At 40.2% G+C, this 18,375-nt stretch overlaps 3 protein-coding genes across 9 annotated transcripts in view; 2 read left to right on the top strand and 1 right to left on the bottom strand.

The window, feature by feature from the left end:
* Nucleotides 1-5,306, top strand: part of LOC131104637 (lysine-specific demethylase 2B) — a 23,725-nt gene extending 18,419 nt beyond the window's left edge. For both annotated transcript variants that reach the window (XM_058052013.1, XM_058052023.1), the window contains one exon: nt 206-5,306. In XM_058052013.1, the coding sequence (XP_057907996.1) occupies nt 206-402 (197 nt within the window). In that variant the 3' untranslated portion in view covers nt 403-5,306. The remainder of the gene's footprint in view (nt 1-205) is intronic.
* On the bottom strand, nt 3,246-18,201 carry rnf34b (ring finger protein 34b). 3 transcript variants are annotated; one of them, XM_058052076.1, is made up of 8 exons: nt 18,056-18,201; nt 12,375-12,593; nt 10,183-10,650; nt 7,655-7,717; nt 7,179-7,380; nt 7,066-7,089; nt 6,326-6,367; nt 3,247-6,188 (listed from the first exon to the last, which is right to left on the bottom strand). In XM_058052076.1, the coding sequence occupies exons 1-8, from the start codon at nt 18,059-18,061 to the stop codon at nt 6,004-6,006; spliced, it is 1,209 nt and encodes a 402-aa protein (XP_057908059.1). In that variant the 5' UTR covers nt 18,062-18,201; the 3' UTR covers nt 3,247-6,003. The 3 variants fall into 3 exon arrangements, with proteins under 3 accessions (XP_057908079.1, XP_057908059.1, XP_057908070.1); XM_058052096.1 differs by lacking the exon at nt 7,655-7,717 and having other exon boundaries at nt 3,246-6,188; XM_058052087.1 differs by lacking the exon at nt 6,326-6,367.
* The window catches only part of ggt1b (gamma-glutamyltransferase 1b), a 136,500-nt gene continuing 136,324 nt past the window's right edge, over nt 18,200-18,375 (top strand). For 3 of the 4 annotated variants that reach the window (XM_058052056.1, XM_058052037.1, XM_058052064.1), the window contains exon 1: nt 18,200-18,335. The gene's annotated coding sequence lies outside the window, so the exon portion shown is untranslated. The other variant, XM_058052046.1, reaches the window with a different exon arrangement.

Genomic DNA, 18,375 nt, shown 5'->3' with positions numbered 1-18,375 from the left:
AAAGTATCCAGGTTCTAAAAATAATCATCTTCTATATCTGGAGTGTCATTAATAATTAAAGGTGTCGTTACAAGAACAGCTGATGGGTAAAAATCAAAAATGCTCCTCCTAATGAGGTTTTGGGGTTGATTCTGAATCTACAGCCTGTATCATAAGTGGGCAGCGGACTGTACTGTTTACTAAACGCCAAACTGTGTCGTTTCAGTGTGCAACAGGGTGACGGACCAGGCGCTGACCTACTTCAAGCGCTGCGGGAGCATTCGCCACATCGACCTGCGCTACTGCAAACAGGTGAGCAAGGAGGGATGCGAGCGCTTTGTGGCGGAGATGTCTGTTAGCGTGCAGTTTGAACTCATCGAGGACAAACTGCTGCAGAAGATCAAGCTTTTAACAGGCGATTAAAGCGCTGTCCACATGGGGGCAGCACGCCACTGTACACTGTATGATGGAGGACGGCACTGTGTGTTGTTTCCTCCTGATAACTACTGAGCCAGAATGTACAAAAAAAAACCCATTTATGTTAATGTGAAGCCTTTATTGTTTGTTGTTTTTGCACCTAAGTGTTCAAAGTTATTTATTGACTATTTTCTACCATGACGGTGTGTGTTTGTTCTGTTCTAATGCAAAACTTATTGCATTGCAAGAGTGCTATTTTTGTATCAGAAAGCCTTTCTATAATATTCTAATATTGATATTGGTAATCAATCAGTATGCTCTTCATTTTTGGGAGGTCGTTTTCTTATTTTGTAGCTTATTTCGTTGAAGATATGTGACATTGTGTATTTCATTTGCACCTTTACTGATGAATATTCATGCATCACTGGAGACGAGCGCCATTCAACAGAAACTTTATAAACGTACGTCAAAGATCTGCTATATGACAGGAGTGCTGTGCTGTTTTTAGGAATCTACTGCAAAAGTGCTCGTCCAAGGTCCTCGATATGACAGAAATGCTTGGGAAAAAAACAGATATGCTCGATGGAACCTACTGCAAAAATACTAGTCAAAGATCCTCTATGTATGTAACAGAAGTAACAAGAGCGCCCTAATGTTTTGAAGAACCTAATTCAAAAAAAGATCAGTCAAAGATCCTCTATGCCAAGAGCGCTCTTCGGTTTTTAAGGACCTCCTGCAACCTCCTCCCAAACCCAGATCAGAGATTCTTTATTTGACAGGCGTGCTTTGCTGTTATTAAGAATCTACTGCAAAAACGCCAGTCAAAGATCCTCTCAATATGACAGGAGTGCTTTGCTCTTTTAAAGAATGTACTGCAAAAACGATAATCAAACATCTCCAACAGTAGATGACAGGAGTGTTTTGCTCTTTTTAACGAGCTTCTGCAAAAATGCTAGTCAAAGATCCTCTCTATTTGACAGGAATGCTCTTCTGTTATTAAGAAGCTACTGCAAAAAGCTAGTCAAAGATCCCAGACAGTAGATGACAGGAGTGTTCTGCTCTTTTTAAGGAGCTACTGCAAAAATCCCAGTCAAAGATCCTTTATGTGACATGAGTGGGTCCTTGTCCAAAAATGCTAGTCAAAGATCCTCTCTATTTAACAGGAATGCTCTGCTGTTAAGAAGCTACTGCAAAAATGCTAGTCAAAGATCTCAGACAGTAGATGACAGGAGTGTTCTGCTCTTTTTAAGGAGCTACTGCAAAAATCCCAGTCAAAGATCCTTTATGTGACATGAGTGGGTCCTTGTCCAAAAATGCTAGTCAAAGCTCCTCTCTATTTAACAGGAATGTTTTGCTCTTTTTAACGAGCTTCTGCAAAAATGCTAGTCAAAGATCCTCTCTATTTGACAGGAATACTCTGCTGTTATTAAGAAGCTACTGCAAAAAGCTAGTCAAAGATCTCAGACCGTAGATGACAGGAGTGTTCTGCTCTTTTTCAGGAGCTACTGCAAAAATCCCAGTCAAAGATCCTTTATGTGACATGAGTGGGTCCTCGTCCAAAAATGCTAGTCAAAGATCCGCTCTATTTAACAAGAATGCTCTGCTGTTAAGAAGCTACTGCAAAAATAATAGTCAAAGATCCTTTCTATGTGACAGCAGTGTTTTGCTGTTTTTAAGAACCTACTGCAAAAATGCTAGTCAAAGATCCTTTATATGACATAAATGTTGTTCTGTTTTTAAGAACCTACTGCAAAAGCACTAGTCAAAGATCCTCTAAAGGACATCACACTGGTGTTTTTAGGAATCTGCTGCGAAAATGTTAGTCGCTGTCTTATTTTGACACCAACTCCCGGGCCGCTCTGATGTCCTTCACGGTCCGGATTTGGCCCGCGGGCCGCCAGTTGAATAGCACTGCTGTCAAGTGTATAAGTAGATGTTTTTCCTTTCTTGCTTCAAAGAAAAGTGTCCGTCATTCGTCCATCATGCTTGTTCTTTGTTAAAGGAAGTATATTAGCTCAGCATGCAGCACTTGAACACTCCAAGCTGTCATTCTCATGAATGGACAAGGAAAAAAAAGAACATCCACTTTTTGCATAAAAAGGCAGCTAGTCTGATTAAAATGCAAGTGAGAAAATGTAAATGTCTTTATTACAAAATGTTGGTTTTTTTGCTTATGATATTGGAAGAACGGGCCAAAAAATAGTTGGACCATCATTTATTTTGAAAGTTTGGTTAAACTCCATTGGCAATAACCCCCCAAAACAATGAGGGGAAAAATTATTTTTCACTGGAAAACTACAAACTAAAAACAGATGCACTTTTTTTTGCCATGTCTTTATATGTACTTTCTTCTAAATGTATTTTTCCCCACCGATTTTTGTATTTTTTATAGTATTTATTTGATTTTCCAAAACTCCACTTTTAATGTTAATTGTTCAATGTTAAAAAAATACTTCAACTAATAGATACCTGGTCCTCTCTGTAGTTGAGTAAATCAAAACCAGAATGTGAGAAAATACAGTATTGGCTGTTGGAAGTTGTACACATTCAAAATAATTTGAATATCTATCTATCTATATATATATATATTATGAAAATATACAGTATAGAATCTAAAGCTAATACTATTTATATAATTACATAATTACAAAAATGTATATATGTATTTGTTTTTTTGTTGTTGTTTTTTTTTTACCACAACAGAGTGCAAACTGATGTTCCCTTATTTTGTATTGTTAAACCTCATACGTTGCTATACTTCCTGTACATGTTGTACATACACATTTAAAGACATTTAGCAAGAGTTCTGTCCACTTTTGGAGACATTTGAAATACACAAAAAAAGAGGATTACACAGCTTTTGTTGTACTGGATTTTATTGACTCTAATAAATCTTTTTGTTTGTTTACCAAAATAAAAAGGTCCAACATTCCAAAATATGAAGATCCAGGATAATGAGTGCTCATGATTAACCTCTTCTCTTGTTCTGCTAAGACCGTAGCTGCCCGTGAATGACATCTTTCATTATGAGATGACTGCAGCATTGAAATAAAAAAAACAAACAAACCCAAAAAACAGACATAAATCAACCAAGACCATTAAGATATTTAATGTTGAAATGACAAAAACCCAGCAGCGATACATTCTGTTCATAAACCTTTGAGCCTCCCTGCTATAGTGCATGGAAAAATAGACATATATTTCATCAACAATAGAAGCTATCTATGCATTACACTTACATGTGATCCACACCAATGATTACAGTGGATGAGGTTGCTTCCTTTTGCATAACATAAATTGACGCTATTGCTTGGTGCTTTGTTGTTATTTCATTAATCCTAAATGAAAGAGGACTACTAGACCATTTAAAATAAGGGTACCACTCATACAAAAGGTATTTATGATCACCGTTCAAAAATCATATTTACCAATAACCATAAAGCTTGCCTAATGTTTTTGTACATTACTTCAGTGGAACCTTTTCGGGTCCAACACAATGTGATGCTACAAAATGCAATCCAATATTTTACCATTGGAAATAATGGGAATAGGATAAGTCCGTTCCAGGGTTAAACTGTCCACCTTTAATAACTAAACAGGCAATGTTTTAGCATTTTAACCTGAGCTTTGTAGGGTTTTTTTGTGGATTAAACAATGAATTTGCAAAAAAAACAAACAAACAACAACAACATGGTTTTCTGTGATGTTTTTTGTAACTTGCTGGAAAGAAAATAACATAATGAAGAGAATAATGTTGGACGTTATTTTGGCAAAAAATATATTTGAAAAAAATATATAATTTTTGGAGAGAATATATGCATAATATTACAAGCCTATTTGCGTTTAAAATGAAAAAAATATTTGTCTTAATAATTGTAATATAATACAGTGTTCCCTCATTTGTCGCCCGTAAAATAGCCCGCAGTAAGTTCATCCACAAAGTAGCCAACCTGTTTTTTGTTTTTTTTACAATTATATAAAACGCTTCACCATACACAGACAATAATATCTTCACATTTCTCTTTTGTTTCATACTAATTTTGGTTAGGTTGGAAATTGAGTGAATTGCATGTATTTCACTCCTTTGACCGTACCTCGTCCTGGTGCTGTTTGGCTGTAGAGTTTTTGTATCCTTGTTAAAATATATTACATATTATATTACATTCAAAGATTCATTTCCAGTATTCCATAATGGCGCCCTACTGCCACGTAGCTTCTGCGTTCCTTCAACATGTATAAACGTTAGCAAACAACTAGCGATCATACAACAGGAAACACGGTAGTACTGCGCGAAGGAGATTGATTGACAGTGGTCTACACTCAATCAGAATGGGCGGATTCTCCCTTAGTCAACCAGGACTCTTGTGGCTGTATTTCAAGGATGACATCTTTACTCCAGCTGGACACGTCTTCAACTCCCACATGAGTATACAACACCCTCTACTTGTAGCAGTAATAAATACAATAACAGACAAAAAACCAGCACCGATAGATCGCTCTAATACACCACAATGATGTAGAACACAATGCACGTTCATTCATTCATTCATTCATTCATTTTCTACCGCTTTTTCCTCACGGGGGTCGCGGGGGATGCTGGAGCCTATCCCAGCTATCTTCGGGCGAGAGTACACCCTGGACTGGTCGCCAGCCGATCACAGGGCACATATAGACAAACAACCATTCATACCTATGGGCACTTTGGAGTGGCCAATTAACCTAGCATGTTTTTGGAATGTGGGAGGAAACCGGAGTACCCGGAGAAAACCCACGCATGCACGGGGAGAACATGCAAACTCCACACAGAGATGCCCGAGGGTGGAATTGAACCCTGGTCTCTTAGCTGCGAGGTCTGCGCGCTAACCACTAGACCGCCGTGCCGCCCCATGCATGTTCATATGCTAGTAAAACATGCAAAATTGCGCTACAAAGCAGCAGGTCATTGAAACCGCGATGTAGCGAGGGAACACTGTATATATTTTATTAGTCGAGATAAAAAGTCCTAATGATGACATGAAAAATTTTTGAATTATAATAAATTTGACTTATCTATCTCATAATTAGGACTTTTAATAAAAAAAAGTCAACTTTTTATTTCATAATTGGACTTTTTTTTGGCGGAAACGGGCTTCCATAGATTTCATTCCAGCGATGTGTGCCAAACTTCCTTTAGAAATGAGCTATTTTTGCACCCTTATTATAAACTGTTTCCTATGGTTCTCGATTACAACATAAACACACCAAAGCTTCCTGGCTATGAGATGCTAAAGCAAAAAATGGGCTGTGTCGAGGCGTATTATTTGGCATCTTACACCCTTCTGCTAAAATGACAATGAATGGACATTTTCTATATTTAAAAAAAACACAATATAAGTCTCCTTTTTGACGATATTGCACATATTATAGTTGACTGACAGTAGGAGTCATGAGTGTGTAAACCGTGTTGACTCTAAAACCCTGCCATCACACTTGCCTGTCCACTTGATCCACTTCAAGTGGACGTAAAATCTCGAAAAAGCTGGAACAAAACAGAGTTAGAAGATGTGGAGACCGAAGATAAAGAACGTCCCGTTACAGTCCCACGTGGACGTCACCTGACTCACAGTTTCAGGACTTGAACACGTGCACGGCCCGCACCACATACTGCCTGCAGATGGGGCACTCGTTCATCCTTTTGCCGCATTTGGTGCACGTCACCATGTGACCGCACTCCAGCAGAACGCAGTCGATGATGGCGTCCATGCAGATGCGACAGAGGTTGTCGTCGGAGGACAGCTGAGTTTTCACGCCGTCTGCAAAGACGCACATGATGAGCGAACCGGCCCTTTAAGAGGAGCTAGGATGAAGACGCAAACGGCGTGACGTGATGATGCTCATAAGACCTTATGAGATGGAGGTGGAAATGATAAAGAACCAAATAACATCTTACCTCCATCTCCACTGTTGCACACAGGTGGAGGATATGCGACCACTTGATAGATAAACGAGAAAGGGCGGGGGTTTAAAACTCGAGGGAAGTAGCAAACCAGATCATATTTGTAATGCTGATCAAGCAGGAACATTTTGACTTCATATTAGAGATATGCATGCTTCCACATCTGTCAAAATGTCACTGATTTATGACCCTATGCTATGCCCCCTTGCTCCTCCCCCTCCGAAACCCTCCTGCTCGCTTGATGTTGTTAATTATTAAAGTGCCCAGGACACCATAACACATATTTTAGCAGTGAAAAATAACATTAAAAGGCATATTTCACACTACTTTACTTTTTTACTACCATTTAAACACCTGCTGTTCCCAGGTTAGAGCCAGTCTGAGGTACAAATACACATCAAATGACACCAATAGAGTAGATGTAATCATAGAAAATAAGCCTTGTGAATGCTTGACCTGGCAGCCATGTTGTCCCGCCCTTTCTACCTTGGATTGGCGCTAACCTGGAGACAGTTGGCGTTTAAATTGAGCATAAAGGGGGCGTTTATTCGATGCCCGAGTGCCAAAAAGAGTGAGCCCGCGCATGGGTACTGAGAGGTTATTTAGACATCGTGAACACTAGAAAATAATTGACTCAGTATTCTCTATGAAATATACAGGGCGCATAGTACTGTAGTATACTATAGTATATATATGATTGTGATTAATTGTGATAAAAAAAAAAAAGTATTTACCTGCAGTAATGCTCACATTTTCCACTAAGGAAAAAAGAAAAACAAAATTTCTCACATATAATATGAAAAGTCATCACAATATTGTAATATTAAAATGTAAAATGGCTGCCTACTGGACTTCGTGTTCTGCTCGTTCTCTCTGTAGAGTCGATGGACTCGCTCGAGCAGTTCCCACTTCTCGCAGCAGCCAGAGTAGTTGACAAAGTTCCTAGCCAGGATCTCCTTCAGCTGACGCACCGACAGGTTCTCAATGGCGGCCTCGTTGTCCAGGTCGGACAGCGAGGCCCGGATTCTCCTCTGCGTCGCCGGGCTGACCTGTCAGGATGGTATAGGGAATTATAGAGAATTATGGTCTGTAGGGAATAATAGAAATAATAACAATAGAATAATAGAATATTGTGAAATAATAAAATATAAAATAAATAAATAAATAAAATAAGAAAATCAAATAATAAAATAATAAAATAATAAAATAATAAAATAATAAAATAATAAAATAATAAAATAATAAAATAATAAAATAATAAAATAATAAAATAATAAAATAATAAAATAATAAAATAATAGAAATTTCAAAAAAGCTTGATACCTCAATGATATTTTCAGTGTTGTCAAGATTGAGGAGGGAGGCTGTGGGCGTGTCTTCGTGCTCCTGCAATGGACAACATTAAAGCCGCAATTCATCCTTGACTATATCAAACAATTAATACCATTTCCTTCCGGCTCGATATGACTTTCATTGTCATAAAACAGATTTTTACATTGCTTCGGTTATCTCTTACAAGAAAAAAGATTGAAACACGGAGTCCTTCACTCGTGCTTGATAATGACTCTCTTTCAAGGTGGAGGTCAGGAATTAGCCGGATGAAAGGAGAACGAATGAAATGAAAGTTTATTGTTGAAATGCTTGATTAAAAATAGTGTTTAAGTGTGTGTGTGTGTGTGTGTGTGTGTGTGTGCAGTCGATCTGCATCACATTACTCCTCCATCTTCCTCCTGTGCGTTAATAATGCATTCATTGGCGTCGCGGTGCGAGACATGGGTCCTTGCCCAGAAATCACACCCTTTCTCAAACCAAAACATCCTCCTCACAAGCAAATCATTACCATTTATTTGTTGGATTATTAAATTATGACTATTATTACTTATTATTACTAATTATTACATAATAATATTAAACATTGGGTTACTATGTCTGTTAGCACCGGCAACATTTCTGCCATTGTACCCAATAATGTGTCCAGTGAGTATATTCTATTGCTTACACTTGAATAACTGAATTAATTCATCCAACTAATTGGATTTTATATGGTATTATTTTCCTACATGCTGACCTATATTTGGGCCATATTCCACTCTAAACAAGAGAAGAAGCAGCATGATGGCAAGCACACAGGAAGTAGCCTTTGCTGTCAGCTGCGTTGCTGTGGGGAGTTCTCAACCTGCCTTACGTAACTGACTCAGCCTATGTAAGCGACCTAAAAAAAGGCAAAGGGCTTAAGCTGCATGGCTGGCTGGCTGGACCGCACGCACGCAAACACATACACACACGGGCGCGCACACACGCACACGTACGCAGAGTCAGAGAGTAAATGGTGCTGCTTGCAGCTGTCACATGACTACTGCAGCTCAGCCTCGTCATAGTCTATAGACAACACGAGGAAAACATTACCGTGGTTGTTTGTGGAAGCAAAGCGACCACGTGGTACATCTCGAAATTGGAATGATGCTGATTGTGCAAAAGGCAAAAATAGTCAACAGAAGGACAATGGCCAGGCTTCATCAATGCTAATTATTAGTTTGAAAAGGCACATTTCTGCTACTTTACAGTCTTTTTGCCTAAATCTTGATCCTTAACAATCAGCCTATGCCCGAAAATGTGTCTCTGGCTTTAAAACAGGAGTTTAGTACATTCAGAGAGAGATTCTCCCACCCGGTTTCAATCGATGGTTGGAGTTGTTCATTTTCCCACAGATGATCAAAGAAATGTCATGAAATGCCCATTCTTAATAAATAGTATTATAAATATAAATAGTAAATAATAAATAGTATTATATAATTATATAAATAGTATTTTATTTAGTAACTAACTCTAACTAGTGTAAATAATCTAATCATACCTGGGGTGTTTATTCCCCTCACCAAAATTAGAGAGAGGTTGTTTGAGCTCATTCTATATAAGGAGTTACTTTTTGGGGTGATATTTGACACATACCAGTCAGACTAGATAGGACAGCTCTAGTCTAGTTCATGCTGAAGGACTAGGTGGGACACACACCAGACTAGATAGGACAGCTCTAGTCTAGTTCATGCTCAAAGACTAGGTGGGACACACATCAGTCGGACTAGATAGGACAGCTCTAAGCTAGTTCATGCTGAAAGACTAGGTGGGACACACACCAATCTGACTAGATAGGACAGCTCTATTCTAGTTCATTCTCAAAGACTAGGTGGGACACACTAGTCAGACTAGATAGGACAGCTCTAGTCTAGTTCATGCTCAAAGACTCGGTGGGACACACATCAGTCGGACTAGATATGACAGCTCTAGTCTAGACCATGCTCAAAGACTAAGTGGGACACACCAGTCAGACTAGATAGGACAGCTCTAAGCTAGTTCATGCTGAAAGACTAGGTGGGACACACATGAGTCGGACTAGATAGGACAGCTCTAGTCTAGTTAATGCCCAAAAACTAGGTGTGACACACACCAATCTGACTAGATAGGACAGCTCTAGTCAAGATCATGCTCAAAGACTAGGTGGGACACAGCAGTCAGACTAGATAGGACCGTTATAGGCTTGTTCATGCTGAAAGACTAGGTGGGACACACCACAATCAGACTAGATAGGACAGCTCTAGTCTAGATCATGCTCAAAGACTCGGCGGGACACACAACAATCAGACTAGATAGGACAGCTCTAAGCTAGTTCATGCTGAAAGACTAGGTGGGACACATCACAATCAGACTAGATAGGACAGCTCTAGTCTAGTTCATGCTGAAAGCCTAGGTGGTAATTAGAGAGCTAGACTGACTTGGCATGATGTAAGGTGTGCGTGTGCGTGTGCGTGTGCGTGTGCGTGTGCGTGTGCGTGTGCGTGTGCGTGTGCACCAACCTGGCTGGGGGTCCCTGAGCTGTCACTTGGGCTGAGCACGACTCCCTGAGAGGCGGAGCCGACCGACTGTTCCGAGGCGGAGCGAGCGGGGGAGGGAGGCGAGGCGCCATGTGAGTGGAGACTGTCCGTGTCATCTTCCTCCTCCTCCTCGTGCGTGTCTCCATCCCCTTCTTCATCTTCCTCCTCATTCTCCTCCTCTTCTTCCTCTTCCACTGCAGGTCTGGGAGTTTCCCTCGTCCCCTGATGGCACAGCACCAAGTCCACCAGGTCCTCCTTCTCCCTGCACGTGTCCGTCGGGATGTTGCGTAGCAGCAGGTACTGCCGCAGGTCTTTGACCCTCAGCTGCATGAGGCGCGGCCTCTGGAAGGCGGTGCCGCGCAGGAGGTGGCAGGTGGCGCAGCAGCGCAGGTCCTCCTGCAGCACGGAGCACAGGGCGCAGAAACTCTTCTTGCAGTCGCAGCAGATGTGCTGTCGAGGAAGCATGGAGACGTGTCATCAGTCATTCCTTTGAATAACACTCCCGGCGTTCCAACATCATAATTAATCCAGTGTCTTTAAATACTACATGTCTGCATGTCTGACTTGTGTCGGCATATTTATTTCTCCTCATGAATAAGATAGAATCCGTGAAAACTTTGATCCTTAAAAACGGCCCCCAAGGTGGCGCCGGGCTCATTGCAGCTGCTGTTTGTACTGATAAACACAAATGCTAATGCGACTTGACCCAGAACTATCAATCATCATGGGGTCCACCTGCACGAGAACCGCGTTTCGTCTCATTCTGCAAGCGTTTTTTATTGCAACATACACCGTGTTAAATGATGCCAATGTTTCATATCATGAGGTTTGCGCATTTGGAATTGAGCCCTGAAAGAAGTTTGGGATGGCTTTGAATGCTCGGTTTCAGAGAGTTTTCTTTTTCTAACATCACAGTTATCCAGGTTTCCTTATATGGGCATGCCCGGGTACCGGCTGTCGGCTTTGCATGGGGGAAGCTGGGCTGTCCGCCAAACTATTGCTGAAGTCCGAATGTCATGTTGAAGCGTCAGAAGCTGTAAGTAACAATTTATAATGTGTTTATTTTGTCTAAGTAAGCGGTTGTTTGTGTAGCATTATAGAGTGTGCATACAGGGAGCGGGTGGTGCAAATTCTGTAGTTGCGAAAATAGCCCTTTTCCACCACAGTCAATGGGTCTTTTTTGGGTTTTTTAAACACGGGTAGTCCCACAAAAACATGTAATGACCACATTTCTACTACCGATGTTGGAGAAAAACTACATTACTACTCTTTCAGTTCTCCAACCAGTACTTCAACAGCTAATTACTTTTCAAGTAGCTCTCCAAAGGATTTATGTATTTATTATCAACCTTTATACTAGCAAAATTAGAAAGTAGGGTTCGGCAGTAGTCCAAAAGTCCTCAGGAGCTGAGTAGAACATTAGCAGCTGCTCAATACAAAGGGCCAAAAATAATAATTTAATATAATAGGTCCCCTTTAGCGGCACAGCGTTCTAGTGCTTAGCGCGCAGACCTCACAGCTAGGAGACCGGGGTTCAATTCCACCCTCGGCCATCTCTGTGTGGAGTTTGCATGTTCTCCGGTTTCCTCCCACATTGGCAGGTGCTAATTAACATGCTAGGTTAAAAATTGTCCATAGGTACGAATGTGAGTGTGAATGGTTGTTTGTCTATATGTGCCCTGTGATTGGCTGGCCACCAGTCCAGGGTGTACCCCGCCTCTCACCCGAAGACAGCTGGGATAGGCTCCAGCACCCCTGCGACCCTTGTGAGGATAAGCAGTAGAAAATGAATGAATGAATGAATGAAAGGTCCCCTTCAATGCCACAAAGGCTCTGTATTAAATGCCAATTCTGCTTCCTGCTGATGAAATGAAACATGAGTCAAAAGTGAGCATGATTATCTTTGGGGATTGAGTAATACCGTCAGCACCCGGTGCGACACTTTGAATGCATAATCATACAGGTTAATGTTGTGTTTTCTTAAATACAGCAAGCGATAAGAGTCCCCTTCCTCGCTCAATGCACGCAATGATTACATAATTCTGATAAAAGCTGACAAAATGTTGACCGAGATGGATTAGCGCTCGAGTCTGTTGATATTAGTCATCGCTGACATCATCCCTGTGTACTCCATATTGGCATGGGTCCTTGCTAGAATGGACATCGTAGTTTACCTTGCGTCTGAAGACGGAGAAGGCCAACCCGCAGGCCTTGCACAGCTGTCCGGCGCTCCCTGAGCTGGTGGGGGGGTACGTGGAGTACCCGGCGCTGGGGGCGAAGCGGAAAGGCCCCGCCCCTGCCCCGAAGCCTGGCTGCTGTGCCCGAACCGTGCCCGTGCCCATCACCTCGTTCAGCAACCCGCAACATGATGCCCACATGGACGAGGCCCCCGCCTGTGGAGCACAAAGTTTATTATGATAATGACCAGGGAAAAAAATATAGAAAAATTAAAAAAAAAAATTTAAATGATTATTATTACATCACCATTTAACACTTTTTATTATTGTGTTAATAATTAATAATTAATTAATTAGTTAATAATTAATTTATCGTGCCGTTTAAATATGTATATCACTGAACCAGTGTTTTTATGACTTGATTTGAATTATTTAATCATTTTCTGCAGTGCATGGGGCAGTTAAGTTTAAGCCCCACGAACTCTGCTTGTCAACAAAATACTAGCAATATTAATGTAGTTGCTCTTCTACTCCTGAACCACTGCACACAAAACGGTGAAACATTGTCAAATCATGTACTTCTTCTGTTTTTTGGTAAAATACTCCCCACGGTGGCGCTGTTATTCATTTCACCCCTAAAGTTTGCTGCCAGCCTGTAACAGCCTGTAACACATCCTTAAAGTTACATCACCATAAGACAAATGTCTTATGGTGATGTAACTTATGGTAATGTAGAGACATCATTTAGCATACAGCAAACCCCAATTTTGTATGAAAAAGATGTATATTTTTTATCTTAGTGGTTTATTTGTGATGCTGTTTTGTATTATTTCATTTAATTGATATATTTTTTTAACTAATATGGGCTGGCAACCAGTCCAGGGTGTACGCCACCTTTCGCCAAGTCATCTGGGATAGGCTCCAACTTTAAGACAAATGTCTTATGGTGATGTAACTTTAAGGATCTCTGTGTGAGGTGATGCCAACAAATCTCTTCTTTTTATCTTTTTGTAGTATGTTGCTACTTCCTGTAACAACTTACAAATAACATATGAAGCACAGACGGTCGGATAAGGAGCATAGAGATGAGAAAAGGATGAGGGGGGCGGGTACAGGAGAGAGAAAATGTTCTGTTCATCTTCCTCTACCTCTACCAGCCGATGTGAATCAATAGCAGACATACTGTGAAGAAATAGACTGGTAACAATACAATGGATACGCTTTGTACAAGACAATGGAATCCAGCAGCTCCTGTAAAAGGTCTCATCTTCCCGGGCAGCTCAGACTGGTCACAAACACCCTGTGTGATGTGACGTGACCTCAGCCGCCTGCTTAGGGACGTCTTATGTAATCTTAGGAACAAGGCTGTATATGTGGCGACGGGCCCAGGGGAAGGTCTCGCCCTGCAGGCTCGGTGTTTCCCACAAGGATGCATTCGAACTGTGACGGGTGTGAGCGTAGATGGCGGATGATGTCACCGTCTAATTTGCACAATTGACCGTGACATGCCCTATATCAGGTGGGAATAAAAAAACTGACTGCGTGCCACAAACGGCCCCTTGGGCCACACTTTGGACACCACTGTTTTCTAGTTACGTAATTTCATATGAAGTAGTATTTCTAAAGACATAATTTAGCATACCGCAAACCTTAATTTTGTATGAAAAATATGTATATTTTTTTATCATAGTGGTTTATTTGTGATGCTGTTTACTTTTTAAAAACATTTTGTATTATTTCATTTAATTTATATATATTTTTAACTAATATGGCCTGGCAACCAGTCCAAGGTGTACGCCACCTCATCTGGGATAGGCTCCAGCATACCCCCGCCACCCTAATGGATTAAGACTACAAATTACTAAATTATTTTGTAGTTTCATAGTCACATGATTTTGTATAAAACTATTTCTAATAATAAAATATGGGAAATTAGATCCTTTTATTATTATGGTGGTTTATTTGTCATGCCGTCTGCTTTATTTATGATAATTATTTAATAATATATGTGAATTAGAATACATATATACTCTTTTATCACAACAACAACAAGTGTGCTATGTGCTTTGCAATGTTAACCTAACTATACATTTAAAAAACACACGTCAAATTCATCGCATCCAACGCGTGGTGCATTCAGTGACACTACGTTGATCATCACTGTCAGGTGTGAGCGTTTGCCGCTTATAGCTTTCAACATTATGGTCTGTCAGCACAACAATGGACGTGGTTAATCTGGCTGAAATATTGAAAAGCAGCTTTTCCGCTGCGCTTCAATCAAATGTCAAATTAAAGCAGAATATTGAATCGCTTATGAAAAGGACAAAGACAAGCCATAAGGGGAGAATCCTGCTGATGCTTGTCATATAGTTTCTGGCGTGTCGCATGGGGCAATCCTCGCAGCAGTCTATTTTATTCTCCACACACACAAAAAAAATACCCAACTCCAGGCTCAATCCGCCCCAGGTCGCCTAAATCTCTTTATTATGCAGGAACAAATCTTTCTTATCTGCATTTATTCCAGACTTCACACTTGAGATTTGACACACATTACTCGCTCGTGCACTGCACATTTGACTTGTAGCAGCACAATGTCACACAAATCCTTGTCTACACACACATGGGTTCCAATGAAACTAACCAATCCCTTACTTAATAAAACAGACAACACACATTTGCATGGTCTTAGAGGGCATGCAAACATCCTCTAGCATTGTTACCGTCTTTATGATGTGTTTCATGTCTTACATTACTGAGAGCTGGTACTTCAAATGCCCAGAAAACACCCAAAACTTCCAAAACCATAACGCACATGGAAGAGGAAAATGCTCCAAATTAAAAATACTTAAAGGGAAACTGCATTTTTGGGGGAATTTTGCACATAATTCCAAATTCTTAATATTAAAACATTTATTTCCCCTTTTGGTGCATTATAATGCCAGAAAACAAGTTAATATGAGCTAGCTTACAATGCTGTCATTGGGATACACCTATTTGGACTATATTGCATGGTTTGATATCCATGCTTTGATCATGCATTAACACGTACACTAGGGTGCATCAAAAAAACACAATTATTGAATTTTGATATGGCTGGGTACTAAAAGTGTTCCAATATATGTCAAAACAACACATACAAAATATTTTTCCAATACATGATTATTTAGGGGTGCCACCATACATCTGTTTTTGTGGAATAAAGTGGTGAACAGTTCAATGGTCGCCATGGAGATCTGAGGTCATCTTTATGTTTTTGTTGGTATTTATACTCCTATTACATATTACTAGCAAATTTGTGGTTTTGTCTTTGTAATTTGAATAATTTGTAGTCATATTTATAGGTATTTAGTGCTCATTGCCTCTACTGTAGTTTGCTAGTGACAGTTAGCTAATAGCTAAGCAAGCATAAAATCAACAAAAGTAATATAGTATTGCTATAGTATTACTGATGCCTCATATTTATTGAGAGTAGTACTGTAGTCCTACATAATCTGATATACACTTGTCCATGTATTATTTTAGGCACTGTTTAGTGCTCATTGCCTCTACTGTAGCTAACATTAGCTAGCTACAGTTTGCTAATGACAGTTAGCTAATAGCTGAGCAAACATAACATCAACAACTTTGGTCTGGGCCCCCTTTGATGACCCTATAGAAAATGATGCTGTATACAAGTTCATTGTACTCAACATTTCCAGGTCAACTTTTTGGCAATTAGACTAGAAATTGCACATTTTCCGAAATTTTACAAAAGTTTCGGAAATCTCAATGGATTTGCTCAAAACTTTGCAAAAGACATTTTTATGTTCATTAGAAAAAAATGGAATGCCAGCCAAATTGATATTATGAATTTAAAATTTCCCATTCAAATGTTAATGCACCCTAACGTACAATAATGATAACATAAAATAGTTGCAGTATCTTGATACGCATACTTAAGCTAGTTCTATCAACAACAACAACAACAACAACAACAACAACAGCGACAACACTTCCGATGTCGGCTCTCTTTGGATGGCTGTGTCTTCCAGCACATGACGTGTGCTCCAGTCAAGCTGACAGCAAACGAGCATATTGCTGAGTCTTTGTAGTGAAATTGAGAGCTCGGTATCCGCTCTTACCGTCTGTGAATGACGCTGAGGCGAGCGGCCAGTGTGGTTAGTGAGTTTGTATCAATGTGCAGAGGAAAGCATTTTGGGTAGTGTTTGAAATCATCAGAATAGGGTAAGATACTGCAACTATTACATGTTACCATCAGATGAACGTGTTAATGCATGTATAGCAAACCATGCAACATAGTCAAAATAGGTGTATCCCAATGACAGCGTTGTAAGCTAGCTCATATTAACTCATTTTCGGGCATTATAATGCACAGAAAAGGTTAAGAAATATGTGTTCATGTTTCACATAAGTATTGGGAATGATGTGTAAAATTTTAAAAAAGTGCAGTTCCCCTTTAAATCACATACATAAATTAAAAAAAACTGCAAATCCCAAAACGAACTATAAAAGAGAAATGCTGCAAGTTCACAGTACACAATGTAAGTCATCCAAGCTACCACAAGCGTCTGACGAATGTCTGCCTTTAAAGACTTAAGAGGTCATATTTTGCAGCGCAAATACCAATTTTTACATCCAGGTGTTTAAAGAAAACATAATTCTTGTACTTGTAGGCATCCCACTCATTCCTTTCAAAACATTGGAAACGTCTGTGAGTATGATGCAGTGCGGTGCTACGCCACTGCAAAGCACAAAAAACCCATACACAAATCAACATGCAGTGGAGTTAAATCCATCCCCATTCAACATTATTATCTTTGTAAATGCAGACTTTTTTATGATTCATAATGGTTTTCCATATAATTGTTTACATATAATATAATTGTATGTGTCAATTTCCCATATAACTCACATGGCAGGAATTTAAATGTAATAATTCCATTAAATATAACCATTTCAATAATGATTATCTTTATAAAGCTCTTGTACTGATGTTGCAGGTGCATCTAATTTCGAATCCAATGCATATTTACAAATCTAAATTGAGATATATTATGTATTTCCATAGCCATGTAAGATAGAAGCAAAAATAATACATATGTCCTTGCATGTATTGCTGATGGTGAGGCTATGACGTCATTGCCTCATCGTGAGCGCCGGAGCCTGCATCTTCACTCCACTCCACTACACAAACACACACACACACGGTCTATACCTGAAGGGTGATCCTCGCGTCTCCCCAAATATCATGCAACCACCCCCCCACTCCCCCTCTTTTCGGTGCGCGCCTCGGCTATCTCTTTAGAGCGGATTACAGCATTGCAATGAATGGAAGGCGGCTGCAGAGGCTTTATTAGTACACTGAACTCTGCAAGTGGAGATTGGGGGGGGGGGGGTGCCATTGCAAGGCTGCACAATACACTCTATACCCTCTTGTTGGCTCTCGCAACGAGCCATGCATGGCTTAAAAAACACTAAATAACCCCAAATAGATGAGATGACAAGTAGCAAAAAACAACCAATAGCGTGTCTTCTTACATAACACAATACTAAACACAATAACCGAATATTATTACTGAGGTATTATTACCTGTTAGGCTGCAGCACGGTGCGTAAAGCTAACAAAACTGTCGAAAAAACAAAAGTCTCGAGACAATAAAGGGGGGGGGGTCACTTACCTTCATTACGCCTCCCGTTTAAGGAATGTGCAGAGTAACGCAGGAGTCACAATCATCGCAAATGCACACAGGAGTCAAACCATTACGTCTTCCCTCTCTAACAGCCGCCTCTGCTTGTCTATCTGTGTGTATGTGTGAGTGGACTAGGCATAACGTCATATCCAATGACGGCACCGGGAAGCCAATCAGAGTGCGCGCACAGGAAGCCCTGCCTTTCATCAGCCAATCAGCTTTCACGTAGCAGCAACAGTGGGCGTCCCTGTGCGTAAAGAACACATGTGTAAGCCTTTTGCATGCTATTTTCGCCTTATTCCGCTCAG

This window comes from Doryrhamphus excisus, chromosome 2 (assembly GCF_030265055.1).
Source record: "Doryrhamphus excisus isolate RoL2022-K1 chromosome 2, RoL_Dexc_1.0, whole genome shotgun sequence".
NCBI lineage: Eukaryota > Metazoa > Chordata > Actinopteri > Syngnathiformes > Syngnathidae > Doryrhamphus > Doryrhamphus excisus.
This window is presented reverse-complemented; position numbering and strand designations above follow the sequence as displayed.

Coding starts and splice junctions, on each gene's coding strand:
- rnf34b (XM_058052076.1), bottom strand. Junction 10,651..12,374: donor TCTCCGTCTTCAGACGCAAG/GTAAACTACGAT, acceptor CTTCCTCGACAG/CACATCTGCTGCGACTGCAA. Junction 6,189..6,325: donor GTGCAACAGTGGAGATGGAG/GTAAGATGTTAT, acceptor GCGTCTTTGCAG/ACGGCGTGAAAACTCAGCTG.